The 19,942-nt window shown below is 39.9% G+C and overlaps 1 protein-coding gene across 1 annotated transcript in view; it reads right to left on the bottom strand.

The window, feature by feature from the left end:
* Positions 1-9,596: 9,596 nt before the first annotated feature.
* Positions 9,597-19,942, bottom strand: part of LOC131190601 (unconventional myosin-Ia-like) — a 65,213-nt gene continuing 54,867 nt past the window's right edge. Inside the window, 2 exon segments of the mRNA XM_058167941.1 lie at positions 9,597-9,971; positions 11,559-11,686. Of these exon segments, the coding sequence (XP_058023924.1) occupies positions 9,848-9,971; positions 11,559-11,686 (252 nt within the window). The 3' untranslated portion in view covers positions 9,597-9,847.

The following is a 19,942-nucleotide window of genomic DNA, read 5'->3' on the forward strand; positions in this document are numbered from 1 at the left end:
TACATAGTCAAACATATTTCAAATTTCATCCTCTCATTATATCATTTATCCAATATTTTCCCCTTTTCAAATTTTGTAATTGCCCTTTTCTTTTAAAGCCTATTCCATCCTTTTATCCTGGAAAATGTTTAATCAAATCTAATTACCATGTTTTTTGTCCCTTTTATTGCCCTTCTAATATTACTCAAAGGTCTATAACCCAAAAAATAAAATGAAAACAAGGTCTAATTCACTCCTTAAATCTCACCTTTAATTAAAAGGTCACCCATCACTTATGTATTTCAAAATCCCATTTAACATAGAAAAAAGTAATAGAAAAAAAAAGAAACCAATTTCTGGTCTATTCTCCATCTGGCTTGTAACTGTCCATACTGAAACCATGTATAATTTATCCCTTCTTCTCTCATTTTATTTAAAGATTTTAATTGTAATTCACCCTTTTCTACAATAAGAAGTTCCTTATAGGTAACCACCTCCAGTTTTTGTTCTATATTTATATTCTCTATCATATGTCCGGGAATTGCCCATATTGGAATCTTGTAATCTAGCTTGTATTGATATTTCTTCCACACCCTTATCAAAGCATTTCTAAGAATATGGCTTTTAAAAGTCTTGTCCATTTTCTTATCATATAATAAGTAAGCATGCCATCCATATAACAAATCATAACCTTCTATATTCAGGATTCTTTGCTCTGTTAAATGCAAATAAAATAAAATAAAAAATAAATAAATAAAACTTCAAATCGTCAGAAACCATTTTCTAAAATCTTTCCATCTTTCCCCAAAATATCCTTAAAAATTCTATAGTTATCATTTATATTTTACATGAATCTTTTAAAACCTTTAATATAAATCTAAAGACAGCCTTTTAACATCCTTTCTTAGAGCGGTTGTGCAATTACATCAACCTATCCATCTATATGGGAATAGTCCTGAGATCATCAAGACTATTCAGTTCCTGCTATCTTCCTCTGCCTATAGAATCATTATTTAATATAATTACAAAAACATAAGTAACAATATATCTTTAAAATTTCATATCCAATTAGTATAATTCTTAAAGGTCAACTATCTAAGTGATTTATTGTTTCTTAGAATGCCCTGAAATCACAAAGGTATTCCCCCCTTAAATATCATCTTCTACCTTTAAGTGTCATACTTCAATAATTATTTAGATTCATTTTCTATCTTATTTAATATTTATCAATCTTAGAAATCAAACATCTGAGTATAAAAGTCTTTCGTTGGGGATGCTCTAATTCTTTAAGTATCAGGCTTTATATTGCAAATTACAGTCCACAGTTATCATCAAGTCTTTTGTTTCAGTTCATTTCAGTTTATTGCTTCTGCATTTCTTCTTCTGCCTTTAGGTGTCAGTCTTTACACTACAATTGCCATCCACAGTTAACAAACAATCCCTTTTAAGGCTTTTAAGGTCGTTTATTTCTGCTTTCTTTCTTCTGCCTTTAGTTGTCAACCTTTATACTGCAACAAAATAGTAAAGTAGCAAAATCCTTTGTTTCGGTTTGTTTCAATTTCTTGTAATCCTTTATGTTCAAAGTTTTATAAAAAAATCAAAGGGTAAAGACAAAAACCATTAAAATCTATTTTTAAAATCCTGATCAGATCTGTTTTTCTTTCCATTTTAGAGCCACAATCCTTTATCTCCTTTATACTGTACTTAAGCAGAATAGTAAAGTAGTCATTTTGAAACCAAATTTCCTTTGTTTCAAGTTGTTGCGATTTATAACTTTATTTCAGTCCCAAAATTAGTTGTAATCCTTTATAGTCAAACTTGAGCCAAGTGGGGAGAATAAGATGAAATCAATCAGAGTCAATTTTTAAAGTTTTAAAATCATAATCAAATCCAGTTTTTTCCTTCTTTTCCCTCCCCCCCTTTTAAAATTGTCCAAAGTTAGTCAGCCAGTAAAAACTTTTAAAGTTATCCAAAATCAATTGCAATTAAAATATTTAATTTAAAAAATTCTCCAAAATTAATTAAAACCCTTGAGATAGATTCCAGACTCTCATTCCAGGTTTTAGGTGTCTCTAATTTTCTTTTAATTGTTTCCTTCCACTTTCTTTTCCTGTTTCAATTAGCCGCTATTCATGTTTTTTCTTAACCTGCTTTTGGCAAATTTGCTTTCCATGCCTCCTGGTGAGCTGATGATCACTCACACAGTTTCGATATCTCTTCCAAAAAATTGTGTTTCCTCTCCTGCCCAATTCTTGTGGCCGTCTCCGGCTTTGGGGCTGCTGATGTCGGCCGCCATTCCTCTCCGGTGGATTGGAGGAAAAATACCGGGGCTGCAGGGAATTTGCTGCCTCCCTGCCCGCCCCGGTGGCTCCCCCATTCTTCACTGCCCCTTCAAGGCAGCTATGGTCCATGATGGACCCCCATTCCAGGGGGAATCTTGGCGCTCACCCCAGAGGTATCGGGGTGAGCAACCGTTTCGCCACGATGCTGGTCACGCCTCTCTCATATTGATTGTTTCGTGATTGCTTATTGTATCCTATGACTATCATTAAGTGTTGTAACATTGTTAAATTTGTACCCTATGACTATCATTAAGTGTTGTAAGTGTTGCAGCTTGATAAAGGTATCTTTTCTGTATGTACACTGAGAGCATATGCACCAAAACAAATTCCTTGTGTGTCCAATCTCACTTGCCCAATAAAATTCTATTCTATTCTATTCTATTCTATTCTATTCTATTCTATTCTATTCTATTCTATTCTATTCTATTCTATTCTAACTGATCAAGGAGAGATTCAACCTGGAAATAAAGAGTAATTTTCTAACAGTGAAAACAATAAACCAATGGCACAGCTTGCCTTCAGAAGTTGTGGGACCTTCATCACTGGAAGCTTTCAAGAAAAAACTGAACTGCCATCTGTCAGAAATGGTGTAGGGTTGGACTAGATGACCTACAAGGTCCCTCCCAACCAGGGGTGAAATCCAGCAGATTCTAACAGGTTCTGGAGAATTGGTAGCAGAAATTTTGAGCAGTTCAGAGAACCGGCAAATACTACCTCTGGCTAGCGACAGAGTAGGGTGAGAATGGAGATTTTGCAGTATCCTTCCCCTGGAGTGGGGTGGGAATGGAGATTTTGCAGGATCCTTCCCCTGCCACACCCACCAAGCCCCACCATACCCACCAAGCCACGCCCACAGAACCAGTAGTAAAAAAAATTGAATTTCACCACTGCTCCCAACTCTGTTAATCTGTTAAATATCATATTTAGAAACACTGTAATCTTCCATAGTGTGCTGTGCTGTGAATTTCCCTTTTTGTTCCAGGCAGCCCATTTTATAAAAGGGAGACCAGCCTGCCGTATAATAAACACTTCTGCCTTTTCAAATGAAAAGGTGGGCAAAATGCCATTTGCCATTCAGGGGAGCTATTTCTCCAGTGTTCTTTGCTTAATATATATCTGTACTAAATGTCTCAAAGAGGCCGAGTCAAACATTATGAAAACAAATTTATGTCATACTCTTCCAAAATGGCTGTTTGGAAACCATGCATCTTATTAGACTTTTGTAATATGACTCTACCAGCTCTTATAATCTTGAGAGGGCTCTGAATCTGAAGAAGCTGCACCAATGGAATTCCAGTCTCAGAAGATACAAATCAGGAATTAGGTCAGGTTCAAACACAGGCAGGAACTGAATAACTAGGTCATGATCCCCAAGTAGTTAGTTTTTTATTTATTTTTATTTTATTTTTATTTATTTATTTTATTTTGTCACAACAATATATGTAGGTATCATACAAAAGATTATATAGTATATAAACACATATATGAGTAAATATAAGGAGGTATAAGCATATATATAGGAAGAAGAAAAGAAAAAACAATAGGACAGGAACGGTAGGCACATTTGTGCGCTTATGCACGCCCCTTATGGTCCTCTTAGGAATGGGGTGAGGTCAATAGTAGAAAGTTTTTGGATAAAACTTTTAGGATTATGGGAAGAGACCACAGAGTCAGGTAAAGTATTCCAAGCACTGATGATTCTGTTACAGAAGTCATATTTTCTGCAATCTAAATTAAAGCGGTTGACATTAAGTTGAAATCTATTAGTTGCTCTAGTATTATTGCAATTAAAGCTGAAGTAGTCTTTAACAGCAAAGACATTCAATGGGGCTCCTTACCAGTGGTGGGATTCAAATTTTTTAACAACCGGTTCTGTGGGCATGGCTTATTTTGGGGTGTGGCTAGCTGGTCATGTGACCGGGTGGGCAAGCCTAGCTGGTCATGTGACCAGGTGGCCATGGCTATGGGCATAGAAAATACTCAGAGGGCTAAAAAAAGTCATTTCTGATCGGTCCTCGCACTTTTGATCATCCTCACATTTATGCCCATTGCAGCATTTTTAACAACCATGTCACTCATTTCACAATTGCTTCTCTTCACCACGGTTACAAGGTAGGGTGCAAAATGTAAAATGTGAGGACAGTCGTAGGTGTGAGGACCGGTCAAAAGTGTGAGGACAAGTCAAAAATAACTTTTTCAGCCCTCTGAGTAGTCCCTATGCACAAAATGCTGCAACAGACATAAATGATGACTGGTCATAAGTGTGAAGACTGGTCAAAAGTGCGAGAACCTGTCAGAAATCACTTTTTTCAGCCCTCTGGGTAGTCCCTATATGCATAGGGACTACTCAGAGGGCTGAAAAAGTTATTTTTGACCTGTCCTTGCACTTTTGACTGTCCTTGCACTTTTGACAAGTCCTCGCACTTACGACTGTCCTCACATTTTATGTTTTGCACCCTATCTTGTAACCATGGTGAAGAGAAGCAGTTGTGAAATGAGTGACACGGTTAAGAATGCTGCAACAAGGCATAAATGTGAAGATGGTCATAAATGTGAGGTCTGGTCAAAAGTGCGAGAACCTGTCAGAAATCACTGTTTTCAGCCCTCTGGGTTGCATTTTTTATATTGCACTAAATCAGGGGTCCTCAAACTATGCCCCCTGGGACAGTTATATGCAATGAATGTTTGTGTTGCTGCAGAGAGTCTCCCCCTTTGGGGTCTTTTTGTGTGGGTCGAAGAAATTCTGACTTGGGGTCTGCTTTGGCCTCCTGGTGCCAGGGATTTAGGTGAAAGCTAGAGGGAAATGCCGCTGGTGGCAAAGAACCGGAAGGCCTTGTTCCAGTGGGACTGTATCATGGCCTGGAACTAGCTGACCATCTCAGCCCACTGAGCCTTCAGGTGCGGGACGTGGCTTTGTACTCCTGCAGGTTTTTCCTCTGCTTGGAAAGCCTATGCTCGTAGTCCTCAGTGAGGTGCTTCTGCTGAGCTTCCTTTTCGGTCAAATCCAATTTGAACTGAGCCAGCTGTTTTTGCCAACTTTTTCTCATGGTGGCTGCTTAGCTCCAACAACTGCTTCCTGTTGGGGCCCTAAGGAGCCTGGGTGGGCAGGCGAGGAGTGGCAGATAGAGGCTGGCAAGGCACCCCTCGACGTGAGTGACATCAAATTGGTCATGTCCACCCAGTCACATGACCATGTTGCCACGCCCACCCAGCCGGTCATTAGGCAGATCATATTATGGTCCACAGGATTTAAAATTATGAATTTAGTGGTCCCTGAGGTCCAAAAGGTTGGGGACCCCTGACCCAGAGGACTGAAAAAAGTGATTTCTGACAGGTTCTTGCACTTTTGACCAGTCCTCACACTTATGACTGCTCATCATTTATGCCTGTTGCAGCATTTTTAATAACCATGTCACAACCAACTGCAGTGCTTCATGTGACTGGGTGGGCGTGGCCAGGTGGTCATGTGACATAGCTTTTTTGCCCTAATGACAGTTTGCTGCAATGTTCGTAAGTATGAAAAATGGTCATAAGTCACTTTTTCAGTGCCATGTTTGTTAAACCAATTACCAGAACAAATCCATTCTCCCTCCCTCTTTCTCTCCTTCATCTTTCTCCCCTCTTTCTCTCCGTCTCTTTCTCCCCCTTTCTCTCTTTTTCTCCTTAATCTTTCTCTCTTCCTCTCTTTCTCTCCATCTTTCTCCCCCTCTTTCTCTCCTTCATCTCCCTTTCTCCCCCCTTTCTCTTCTTTATCTTTCTCCCCTTCTATTCTTCATCTCTGTTTCTCTCCTTCATCTTTCTCTCCTTCATCTTTCTCTCCTTCATCTCTCTTTCTCCCCCTCTCTTTCTCTCTCATTCTCTTTCTCTCTCCCCCCCTCTTTCTCCCACTCATTCTGTCATCTCTCATTCTCTCTCCCTCCTCTTTCTCTTTCTTTCTTTCTTTCTTTCTCTCTCTCTTTCTCTCTCTCTTTCTCTCTCTTTCTACCCTTCTCTCCCCCCTCTCTTTCTCTGTCTCTCCCCCCCTCTTTCTCATGGGCCAGCCAGTGTCTTGGGGCTGAGAGGAACTCAAGCTGGGGAGACCGAGGTTCAGGAGCACCAACAAGGGCCGGAAGAAACAGCCGTGAGATCCAGCTCCCACTCTGGAATATGGAGCGAATCTCTATTCCCAACCCTTCCCTTGCCAGGCGAGGAGTGACTGGGAAGGGAGGGTGAGGGGCGGGGACAGCCACTGGTGGGTTCAGCCCAGGGGTAAAATCACAAAATCATTTTTGTGCGTGCGTGCGTGCGTGTGTGTGTGTGTGAGGGAGGGAGGGATCTGAAGCCGAGCCACCCAAACTTCTGGCAGAGATGGGGGGTGGCTTCTGAGCAGCCCTGAATCAGCCAGCTCCATTCCACTCTTGCCATTCTCCTCACCCATCCCCACCCACTCAAGCAGCGGCTTCCCTGCTCAGCCCTAACAAGCTATGCATCCATGGTGCCCGCACCAGCATCTGGAGAGAAGCAGAGAAGAAATGCCACTGCTTGAGTGGGGTGGGGGTGGGGGGGCAAGGAGAATGGCAAGACTCGGGGAATAGGTCAGGTGGAGCTGGCTGATTCAAGGCTGCTCAGAAGCCGTCCTCATCTCTGCCAGAAGTTTGGGTGGCTCACCTTCAAATCGCTCCCCCCCTCCCTCGCAAACATGCACGCACAAAAACAGAGGTTGGAGAGTTCTCTTGCTCGCTCGCTCTCCAAGCGCCCCGTGCACAGCCAATTTGAGGAAAGGGCACTCATGACTGGGTGCGTTTGGCTGCAGGAAGAGGCACAGAGCAATGGGGCTGTTTTGTTCACCGCGGTGTGCTTCAGGAGAGCAGGTGGACATATTCATTATAGTTGTCACCTGCAGACATCCCGTGCCACTTCAGGGAGAACTCGAGAGACGAGAGCTTGCAGGGAGGCGATCTGACATCCAACTCCCTGCAAGCTCTCGCCTCTCGAGTTCTCCCTGAAGCAGCACAGGAAGCTTGGGTCGGGCTCCTCGAGAGGAGAGCTTGCAGGGAGGCAGCGGAAGCCAGATCGCCTGCCAGCAAGGTCTCGTCTCTCGAGGTGCCCGACCCAGCCACGGACCACCAAAATTTTCTTGCAGACCACTAGTGGTCCACCGGTTGGTGACCACTGGTTTAACGAACAGTTCGATTCAATGTGCCCCGAGGCCAGTAAGTAGTGGTGGGGAGGGAAGGGGCAAGGGGAGGGGCAAGCCAGCAATTTAACAAACGGTTTGGCGGAACCTCCTGGAACCGACAGAATCCCACCACTGCTCCTTACCAAATAAGAGTTTTCCTGTCTTAACATCTGGTGCAAGCTTACTTAAGAGGCAGCTTCCAAAGTAGATATCAGACTAAGAGTTATCAGACTGCTTTTGAATGATTATGATGTATTATTTTTTATTGTTTTCGGGGGAAGTTAGGAACTGATGAGAATTGTAGGAGTATAATTAAGTTGGGACGAAATTTTTTTAGCATATGTTTGTTTTATTTTTAACTATACCTTGTGCTCATTCCGGGAAGTCAGGGGGAGAAGGGTTGTGAAGGGAGGGGGGAGGGGAGGTGGGGGGAAAGGGGGAAAAATTTCCTGTAAAACTTTTTGAATAAAAAAAAAAAGAAAAGAAAAAAAAGAGGCAGCTTTGACTCAAACAACCATCTGATTTCTTGTGTCCAGTGTGTCATTGCTTTTGATTTGTGTAAGAAACCTAAAACTCTGGGCCCTGGACAGGCTGGTAAACCTTGTTAGTCTCTCTGAAATTTGGATTGAATCTTGGCTACTTTTCTACAGACTCCTGTGAGAAGCAGAATGACTCAGGGAAGCCTTTCTTCAGAAACTCTGACTGATATACCTTTGCTTTTCTGCTGATCTGCTCAGCTTTGAGTAAATTAGTTACCATAAGTATGCAAGTGCTAAAAAACCACTTAATATGCTGATGTGATGAAATAAACCACAATTTGCTGATGTGATGACATAAAATATCCCCACTTCACCACTGAACTCACTGAATGACTTTGAGTCAATCCCTTTCCTTCAACTTAAGTGATTTCACAGAATAATTTGAAGAATAAATTGGGGATGATCCTAAGTATATGCTGGCGAACCAATGGCATGGGTGCCAGAGGTGGCATGCAGCGCCCTCTCTGTAGGCATGCAGGCTGTCCCCAGGTCAGCTCTGCCATGAATGCGTGTGCATCTCCTGCCGGCCCTCTAGTCTTTGAGTCTCTGCCGCGCATGCACAGGGGGGTGCATGGGGGACATGTGTGTATGCATGGGGGGGGCAGGGTACACACAGGGGGCCTGTGCACGTGAGGGCTTGCACATGCATGTGGGGGGGCAGGGTGCATGCCGGGGGTCACACGCATATGAGCAGGGGGTGCATGCGGGAGGGGTCACATGTGCATGTGCGGGGGCCGGGCGCATGCATGGGTGGTGCACACATTGCATTTGGGAAGTTTGGGAATGCACACGTACTTTGGGCACTCAGTCCGGAAAAGGTTAGCCATCACTATCCTAGGGCTTTTTAGTGGAAAGGCAGGCTACGAATGAAAAAGCCAGGCACCAACCCACCCAATGATTTTTGACCAATTCTACATCTGAAATTTTGAGAATGTGTCATGGGAATAGCTGATCAGAAAATACCCATAAGGGAAGCAATGCCTTGCCCCACTCCTGCCAACATAGTTGCTTAAAAGCATGCAAATGTGAGTAGATAAATAGGCACTGCTTCCTTTGTGCCATACTGGTCGCAGGACCACGGAAGTGTCTTCATTCAGCTGAGAAATGGAAATGAGTCAGATTTGATTGGGCAAGGGAAACCTTTCCCTTTATTTTTACCTATGCACCATTTCACTTTCTAAAACTGTTTCTAGTCTATGTAGCCCAAGGCATTGTTGGAAATAATGTATGTGTGCAATTAGTGATTTGCTTTTCAGTATGCTAGTTTCCCATTCATTTTAAAATTAAATTAGAGCAGAGACCTAATGTGACCAAAGAATAAATCAATGAGACTTTGCCACTCGCCCTGTTGGATATCTCTGGAGAAAAGCAAAAATTCAAAATGAAGATTATTCAGAATAATCTTCAAAAATGAAGATTATTCAGATAGGTCAAAATAAAGTTGTACTCTATAGCCAAATTCGAGCTTTAGATTCTTTGGTGTCCCCAGAGATAGTATAGCCTTGCGAAGCAGCTTAAATCAAAGCAGAGTTGACATTTCATTTCATTTGTTTGTTTTTAATTGACATTCTCCCCAAATTTTCCACTTAAAGCATCTATAGAAAGAAGCCATTTCTGAAGATATTGACAAGAAGTGCCATTTACACTTTTTGCAAATGTATTGATTGGCCTTGGAATGTATGCAATTGATGTTGCTCCATGCCGTAAACATCCTGATGAGAAGCCTAGAAGGCACCAATGCCTGCAGTGGGTCAAGTCTAAATCATATTCTCAATACTTTGTGATCCACTGTCCAATGTAGCTGCCTTTGAATCAGCAATAATTTCACTTTAATGGACAAACACCTCCATCCTATGGCTGCCTTTCTTCCTGCAAACAGGAGCTGTGCCTTGTGTCTCATCTGTCTTCACAAGTTTGACAGTGATGTTGCTCTGCTTAAACTTTACCAGAAATCTGTAAGAGATCAAATCAAAGGTCAGCTGAACAAAACAACACAACCCTTGTTTTAAATTTGCATCACCATTTGTCTTGCCTTGTGGAGGTTTCCCTGCCATGTTTGATCAAAACCTTATATACAAGTGTAGGGAGTACAACTATAAAGCAGGCTTAATTTTAGGATTAGGGCCAGTTTGGTTTAATGTTTAAGGTACCAGGCTAGAAAACTGGGAAATTGTGAGTTCTGATTCTGCCTTGGGCACAAAGACAGCTGGGTGACCTTGAGCCAGTCACATTCTCTGAGACTTAAGAGGCAGACAAGGGTAAACTACCATATTTTTCAGAGTATAAGAAGCTCCTTAGTTTTGGAGAGGAAAATAAGAAAAAAGCTGATTGGCAGGTAGATTGGCCTCCCGGAATACCCCCAATCAGCTGTTACCAGAGGTGAATTTTAGCAACAGGTTCCTTGTTTGCCAACTCTGTGCCTTGCTTTTTTTTTTTTTTGCTTTTTTTTCTGCCTCTGAAACTTTTTTTTAATGCCTCTGAAAGCCTCCAAAACAGAGCTTCAGAAAAAAAGCCTCTGAAGCTCTGTTTGGGAGCTTCTTTTCTGAAGCTCTGTTTGGGGCTTTTTTTCTGAAGCTCCATTTCTGATGCTTTCTTCAGCCTCTGAAACCTTCGAAGCTGGGCGGGGCTACATTTGGAGTATAAGACACACCCAGATTTCCCCCCTCTTTTTGGGGGGCAAAAGGTGCGTCTTATCCTCCAAAAAATACGGGTACTTCTGAAACCTTATCAAGTAAACGATGGATTTCAAAGAAGGGTCAGGGGAGATTAACTCTGCAAACATATTTAACTCCAATGTAAGGTCACTGCTGGACAATTTGGGAACTGTCCTGTCCCTAATAAAGAAATACAGTGGTAGGTTTGCAGTGTCCTATTTTCAGTCAAATAGGGTATAATATTCAATAGTCTGTGGGGATGATCAGATTTACAATTATTTTTACAAGCTCTTGAAGCTAAAATGTTTCATCATTTAATTATTAGTTACTGTAATTGGAAAAGGGATGTGAAATGTATTAATTGCTGCAGCTAAACAACCTGAATACAATGCAACAAACCACACAAACTATAATTAAGGATTTACAAGCTCCAAATGTACAGACCATAATATATAATTTACATACGCTTGTTATTACTAAATGGGAATTTGGCGGCAAATTTTATCTGCGTATTCAAATAGCTTCTGACATCAAGGCCTGCTTCCTTAAACCCAGTAAACCCTTAAATCCTTTTCTGACAAACCAGAGCTCATATGGTCTTTTTAATTGTGGGAGGAGGGGAGGGGAGGAAAGATTTGGCAAAATTGGATCCAAAGTCTCCTTTATCCCCTTTAAAGTCAGAGGTCTCCAATGGAGTGACTCCCTTTTGGAGACTCCAAGAAAGGATGAAAAGGACTTTCAATGTCTGGATTTTCAGAACCCTTTCAGTTTAAATCTTGCTAGGTTTTCAATGCCAATACAAGAGAATCAAGATGCCAAAAAATCTAAAGAAAAGCTCTCATCCAAACCCTTCCCTTTCCCCACCCACAGCCAACTCCCTCCTTACTCATCAGCCACTTGGAGTTTCAGTTTTTGCTTTGTAGCCTCCAGCATGGTCTGGTGAAGCCGGGTAACCAGTTCAATCACGTGGTCACTAATAAGGAGGAAGTCCCCTTTGGTGTCCGCTGTGGAAGACTGTAAGAGAACAGTAGTCACATGTGTTGGAGATACTCAATATCTTTCCAGAAGGTAGGCTTAAGGTACAGGAGGATCTTGACAGACTTGAACATTGGGCGCTATCTAACAAAATGAAATGCAACGGTGAAAAAAGTGAGATTGTACATTTAGGCAAGTGTGAGAAATGGAATTATTCCTGTAAAGAATATAGCCTAAGTAACTCCATATTGTACTCTTCCTATAACCTGAGTTAACCTGAGCTATTTTAGCAGTGTAAGACATTTAATAAGGGGATGTTTGTGTAACACCTGTTCTGAGGAAACAAGCCATAAAATGATGTTTGTACTTCTTGAGCAGGTCAGAGTGACCTAAGCAAAATCATATTTCATTTAATTGTTCTGTAAATGACGTAAGGGGAAAGTATGATCTCTGGGGGACTTTCCAGAGGAAGAAGATGGTGCTGAATAAGCCAGAATGTTATGTAATGTGTGAAGAACAATGAGAGGTGGGGACGTTGTAACTGCCCTGTTGATTGTCTGAAAATGTATTTAAATCATGTATTCGGAGCTGTCAGACGTTCTCTCCCTTGCGGAGAACCCTCTTGCAAAAGTTTTTTTGATATATATCTTTTTGAAATAAACCTGCTTTACACTTGTTCATGGTTGCCGTTACCTTTTTATGAGATTTACCATTATTGTATTTCTCACAGCAAGAAAAACAAAATGCACAGGTACAGTATATGTGGTACCTTGCTCAATAGCAGTAACTGTGAGAGGGATCTTGGAGTCCTATTGGACCATCATTTAAATATGAGCCAGCAGTGTGCAAAAAAGTCAACACAGTTCTAGGCTGCATAAACAGAGGGATGGAATCAAGATCACGTGAAGTGTTAATACCACTTTATAATGCCTTGGTAAGGCCACACTTGGAATACTGCATTCAGTTTTGGTCACCGCGATGTAAAAAAAGATGTTGAGAGAAGAGCAACAAAGATGATTAGGGGACTGGAGACTAAAACATATAAAGAACAGTTGCTGGAATTGGGTATGTTTAGTATTGGGTATGTTTAGTATTGGGTATGTTTAGAAGGTCTAGGGGTGACAAGATAGCAACATTCCAATTTCTCAGGGGTTGCCAAAAAGAGGAGTCAATCTATTCTCCAAAGCACATGAAGGCAGGACAAGAAGCAATGGGATGGAAACTAGAGAGAAGCAACCTAGAACTAAGAAGAAATTTCCTGACAGAACAATCAACCAGTGGAACAACTTGCCTCCAGAAGTTGTGAATGCTCCAACACTGGAAGTTTTTAAGAAGATGTTGGACAATCATTTGTCTGAAATGGTATGGGGTTTCCTGCCTGAGCAGGGAGTTGGACTAGAAAACCTCCAAGGTCCCTTCTAAATCTGGTTCTATTCTGTTCTGTTCTGTTCTGTTCTGTTCTGTTCTGTTCCTCTCTTTTGTATTAAAACACACCTCTACATTGGAAATAAATCCTGTTTACAGGGAAAACAGTGAGATACTAGGCAGTTTAATAATAAATTTCCTAGAAAAAAATGTGATTTAATTAATTAAAAACATACCAAGACAACTGTAAAGCAGGTCACCCCATGACTGTACCAACTTTATCTTTTTTGTAGTGGTTATTAGCCACAGAGCCGTGGTGGCGCAGTGGTTAGACTGTAGCATTGCAGGCTAATTCTGCTGACTGCCAGCAGTTTGATCCTGACTGGTTCAAGGTTGACTCAGCCCTTTATCCTTCCGAGGTGGATAAAATGAGGACCCACATTGTTGGGGGCAATAGGTTGACTCTGTAAACCGCTCAGAAAGTCCTGTAAAGCACTATGAAGCTTTCTATAAGTCTTAATGCTATTGCTATTAAAATGAAAGTGACTGTCATAAGGTGAACACCACAGTCGTTAAATGAACCCATTATCTGCTACATGGTGTTTTTTGCTGGAAACTGGAAGTAAATGTCAATTTCTGCTAAAAATGTCATAAATTGCAATCACCCTAGGATGCTACAAATAGTCAAAAATGCAGGGTGTTTGATAGTGCCCAAAATGCAGTAATATGACTAGGGGAGAGCAAAAATTGGAATGTTGAATCTGGATCATAAGATCCTTTTTCAGGATGTGTCATATTTTTGAATGGTCACTAAGTGACTAGTTGTAAGTCAAGGACTACCTATATATGTAGGACTGCTACTTAAGTCCCTTCAGTCAGTTGACAGACATGTTGATGTACATCCAGCCTTTTCTTTCAAACAGGTATGTGCCTCAAAGCCAATTTTTAAGAAACTAAGCTGAACACCAGATTTACCGTATTTTTTGGAGTATATGACAGAAAAGAGGGTGAAAATTAGGGTGCATCTTATACACTGAATGTAGCCCCGCCCATCCGCTGGTCCCCACTCTTTGGCCTCTGCCTCCCAGCAATTTACCCTCTTGCAGCAAGCAGCAAGCAGCAAACAGCCCATTTCAGCTTCAGCACAGCCTGATTAGCACAAGCAGTTGACTGTCAGTTGGATTGGCCTCCCGACCCTCAGCTATTTCAGGCTGCAGAGATTGCTATTGCCTTTTGCCATGCAGGCCTCTGCTGCTTGATGCAAGGTGGCAAATTGCTGGGAGGCAGATTTTTTTTTCTTGTGCTAATCAGGCTGTGCTGAAAATGAAAGTAAAGCAGGCTGTTTGCTGCAACGAGGCAAATTGCTGGGAGGCAGAGGCAGATTTTTTTTCTTGTTTTCCTCCCCAAAAAAGGTAGGTGCGTCTTATACTCCAGAGCATCTTATACTCTGAAAAATATGGTAGCTTGTCAAACTCAAGTGAGTTTTTATTTCAACTCTGGCATTATAAGTATGCTCTTCCCAAAATCCTAAACTTGATGCAACTTCACATTTTGAATGGCGGCATTTATGCATTTCCAAAGCAAATAGCTATCAGCAAAATAAAATTGTCTATAAGGAGCTTTCTACAGCAGGGGTCACCAACCCTGGGGCTATAGCCCATTACTGGGCTGTGGCCTATTTGCAACTCGGCTGCATGAATGGTGGCCCGGTGCACGTGCACACACAGATTGACTTGCACAAGTGGTGGGCTTGTGAGCATGCACATGCATGCATAGCTCGAATTGCACAAGTTGAGTTGTGCATGCATGCCAGCCTGCTGCTCGTGCAGCCCAGTTCCCCTCTCCACTCTCTGCTGGGCTGCCAAGCGGCAAAGCTGTTCTACAGTACAGATAATCCTGAACGTACAATCAAATTGTGCCCCAAAATTATGTTGCTAATTGAAACAGTTTTTAAGTGAGTTTTGCTCCATTTTACTATCTTTCTTGCCACAGTTGTTAAGTGAATCACTGCAGTTGTTAAGCTGGGAACCCAGTTGTTAAGTGAATCTAGCTTCCCCATTAAATTTGCTTGTCCGAAGGGGTTTCCAGTGACGTCGCCGCTCCTGCAGGGCGCTCTAACAGGGTGCTCCGCGTTAGAAGATCGTAAAAGTCAGTGAAACAGTATAAATCACTGTTCACTGACCTTAGCATACCCCTTGGGCAAAAGGGGGTGTGCAGAGCTGTGGGGGAGTGGTAGATCTCTCCAGGGGGTTTGCTCTTAAGAGTGAATTTTTCTGGATTTGAGGTCCCATCAGACCTCATTATACTCCAACTTCAAACGTGCTCCTGTTTTTTCAGGAAAAGGGAGTAGGAGTCACTTCTGCTCAAAAGGACTTGTCAAATTGATTGATTTTCTAAGCAGATGGGGATTTCACAACCGTTCGATCTTTGAAGTAGAAACAACACGCAAGTATACTGACTCCCCCTTTTGAAATTTGAAACTTCTCTTTGTCTCTGATTAATTGACTTTTAAAATGGCGTCTGAAAGTGAAAGTGAATTCTTTAGTACAACAAAGTAGCGTTATTTGTGGATTGTTATAAATGGAGCTCTCCTATACTGAAAGGAGTAAAGGAAAGTTTTTAAGTTTAAATTTTTGATTCTTTTGAAGACAGAATGGCGGCTAAACCTTTAAAGCCTTCTGGAAGAAGGGGATCTGAAGCAAATCTTGAGGATATATTGAAAGAACAATTAAAACTTTCTGAAGATAGGCAAAAAGAGATGATGGAAAAATTTAATGCAAAAATAAGAGAAGATATGATGGCTGTTCAAGGTTTGAGTAAAAAAATTGAGGGATTGGAAGAAGAGATGCAACAGATCTCTCAGTCAAGTAAGCACTTAGAAGACAAAATGCAAGGTGTTCAGAAAAAAGTGGATCAAAATGAAGATCAGGTTGTGATATTGCAATACAAACTTGTGGAAGGAGCTCTTAGAATCCGCAGCATGCAGGAACAGAGAGGAGAGGACCTAAGAAAAATCATATCAGAAGCATTGGCTGAATTTATTGAAGTGGAACCCCAAGAGGTAGCTTACCAAATTGATAAAATATATAGAGTTAATTCCTGGATCGCAAAACAGAGAAAGCTTCCTCGGGACATTGTGGTTTATTTTGTGAAAACAACTATGAGAAATCAGATTTTGCAAGTTGCATATCAGACAACTTTGAAAATTGGAGAACAGGAGCTGAAGGTCCTGAAAGAGATTCCTTCCAAGATGTTAAGAGATAGGAAGGAATTTGTTTTTTTTACACAAGAACTTAAAAAACACCAGATTCAATTCAGATGGGAGGTGCCAGTTGGTCTGACAGTATTTTATCAAGGAAGGAGATATAGAATTGACACTGTTTTAAAGGCAAAGGATTTTCTTTCTACAGTTTTGAAAGTTGAAATAGAAGTGATAGAAAAACTTCAAGAGATCCAAGAAGGCGTGGTGATCCAAGAGGCTTCATTGCTGCCAGCATCAGAGGAACCACAAGAGCAAAAGGTGACAAGAGGAGCTCTTAAGCGTAAAGAAGAGCAACAGCTTCAAAGTAAAAGTCAGGACCCCAGTATGGAACTGTGGGAGGAGCTAGAGGGAAGATACCGGAGGAGGATCTTCCATTGTCTGCTTCAAAGCTTCAGGAGGCCAGTAATGGCAAATAGAATTTTGTCATGGAATGTTAATGGTTTGAATTCAGCTCAGAAAAGAAGGAAAATATTTCACTACTTGAAACAATTTAAAAATGATGTGATTTGCCTGCAAGAGACACATATCAAATTATCAGACCAAAAATACTTAATAAACTCAAAATTAGGTAAACATTTTGTTGCATCAGCTTTGGAAAAGAAGCATGGAATTGTTGTATATATCAGGAAGGATATACCAGCTAAGTTAATTGAGGCAGATATTCAAGGAAGATTTATTGCTATTGAACTGGTGATAGATGCAAAAAAGACTTTGCTGATAGGTATTTATGCACCTAATCAGCAACAAGAAAAGTTTTATAAAATGTTACACGAGAGGTTGATCCTCTGGGATTACAGTTCGTTTATTTTATTAGGAGATTGGAATGGAGTAATTGATACAAGAAATGATAAGAGAACCTCTTCTAAGAAGATACTACCAAAATCCTTCTTTGAAATGATGGAAGACTTTGAGTTTAGAGATATATGGAGGTTACAGAATCCAGATGAGAGAGATTTTACTTTTTTTCCCGATAGGCATCAATCTTTTTCACGTATTGACTTTATTTTAATTTCTAATGACTTGCTTTCTAGGGTGAAGAAAATGAAGATATTTCCGAGGTGTTTAACTGACCATAGCCCAGTATGGATGGAATTATTACAAGGGAAAAAAGGTGGTAGAACATGGAGGCTGAATGAAAATCTGTTTAGATATGAGGATAATGTAAATCATTGTAAGAAACCGATGAAGGAATTTTTTGATTTTAATATGCACAAGGGGACACCTATAGGAACTGTGTGGGAGGCGAGTAAAGCTTTTATTAGAGGTATATTGATATATTTGGACAATAGGCAGAGGAATAATAAACAAAGGCAGCATAGGTACTTGGAAGAAGAAATTCAAAAGAAACAACAATTATTAATTCAAAACACACAAGATCACAAACTTAAAGAGGCTATAAGAATATTACAGAGTCAATTTAATATGTTAATGGCAGACCAGGTGGCAATGAATATACAATATGCTAAACATAATACCTTCTGTAATGCAAATAAACCTGGGAGATGGCTGGCATATAACTTAAGGAAAAAACAGAAAGCACGTGTCATACAAAAAATAGAATATAAAGGTAAAGAGATATATCAACAGGATAAAATTAAAAAGGCCTTCTCAGAATTTTACTCTACTCTATATGCAAAAGATAAAATATCGAATAGGGACATTTATGATTATTTGGAAGATTATAAGGTTAATACTCTAACATTAGAACAAAGGGAGGAGTTGAATCGGCCGATAGCTACTGGAGAAATAGTGGAGGCAATTAAACAATTAAAAATCGGGAAAAACCCCGGTACAGATGGTCTTACTGCAAGTTATTATAAAAAACTACAGGATGAAATACTAGGCCCACTTAAAGAATTATTTAATCAGATACAACTAGGAGGGGGAATACCCCCATCATGGAAAACATCTTTTATTTCACTGATACCAAAAGAGGAGCAAGATTGCTCTAAACCCGGTAATTACAGGCCGATCTCACTTTTAAATAATGATTATAAGATTTTTGTTAAAATAATAGCAAATAGATTAATGTTAGTTTTACAACAAAGAATTCATACTGATCAATCTGGTTTTATAAAAGGGAGGCAGATGAGGAATAATGTTAGACAGATTATTAATATATTGGAATATTTGGAAAAGAAGAATACTTCAGCAGCACTTATTTTTTTGGATGCGGAGAAGGCCTTTGATCGATTGCATTGGGATTTTTTATTTAAATTAATAGAGAAAATGCAATTTGGAGATTGTTTTGTTAGAATAATTAAAGCGATTTATGGAGAGCAAACAGCTCAGATTATAATAAATGGTAGTCTGACTGAAGTTACTAAGATTGCGAAAGGAACGAGATAGGGATGTCCTTTATAACCATTATTGTTTGTTTTGACACTGGAACCATTACTGGATAAAATACGAGAGTTAATGAAAATAGAGGGAATTAAAATTAGACAATATGAGTACAAAGTTAGAGCTTTTGCAGACGACGTAGTGGTTACTTTAACAAATTCTATAAATTCAAGTAGATCTTTGTTGGAAACAATTGATAAATATGGAAAGGTATCAGGATTTAAAATAAATCAGAATAAAACAAAAGTGATAATCAAAAATATGTCTAAACAACAGAAACAAAAACTAGAGGAAATAGCAGGATTTGAGGTGGTAAAAAAGGTTAAATACTTAGGGTTTATATTAGTTCATCGAACAAGAAACTTTATAAGAATAATTATGACTTGCTATGGCAAAAAGTTCAGAATGATATGAGTGTTTGGAAAAAATTACAGTTATCGCTATTGGGGAGGATTGCGGCTATCAAAATGAATGTGTTACCTAGATTTTTGTTTCTGTTCCAGATGATACCAATAATTAAGAAAGATAAAAATTTGGAGGATTGGCAGATTGGGATTAATAAATTTATATGGCAAGGTAAAAAGGCGAGGGTTAAAATGAAAATAATTCAGGATTCACGGGAAAGAGGTGGCCTAAAAATGCCTAATTTTAAACTATATTATGAAGCAGTAGCCCTTTCAGTAATAAGTGACTGGTTTAATTTAACGGAGGAAAGAATTTTGAATATAGAAGGTTATGACTTGTTATATGGATGGCATGCGTATTTATTTTATGAAAAAAGTGGATAGGGCTTTTAAGAATCATGTGTTGAGAAGTGCTCTTTATGGTCTGGAAAAATATTCTTAAAAACTAGATTATAAGATTCCTATATGGGCGAGCCCCAGACATGCAATAGAGAATATAAATATAGAACAGAAACAGGAAATGATTACTTATAAAGAACTTTTGTATGCTGAAGGAGGTAGATTGCAATTAAAATCATTACAGGTATTAAATGAAGAAGGGAGGAATTATACTTGGTTTCAATATGGGCAAATAAGTGCTAGATGGAAAGAAGATCAAAAAATTGGTATAATGCAAAGGGAGGAAAATTTAATAAAGCAAATTAGAAATCAGACCCAGGAGCATATAAAGAGATTGTATAATGTGTTGCTTGAAATAGATTCGGAAAAGGATTTGGTAAAGGACTGTATGATAAAATGGGCACAGAATATTCAGGAACCAATAATGTTGGAAACATGGGAGAAAATCTGGGTTAGAAATGTTAAGTTTACACAAGCACAGAATTTAAGGGAAAATTTTTATAAGATGTTTTATAGATGGCA

Source organism: Ahaetulla prasina, chromosome 2, assembly GCF_028640845.1.
Source record: "Ahaetulla prasina isolate Xishuangbanna chromosome 2, ASM2864084v1, whole genome shotgun sequence".
NCBI classification, from domain to species: Eukaryota; Metazoa; Chordata; class Lepidosauria; order Squamata; family Colubridae; genus Ahaetulla; species Ahaetulla prasina.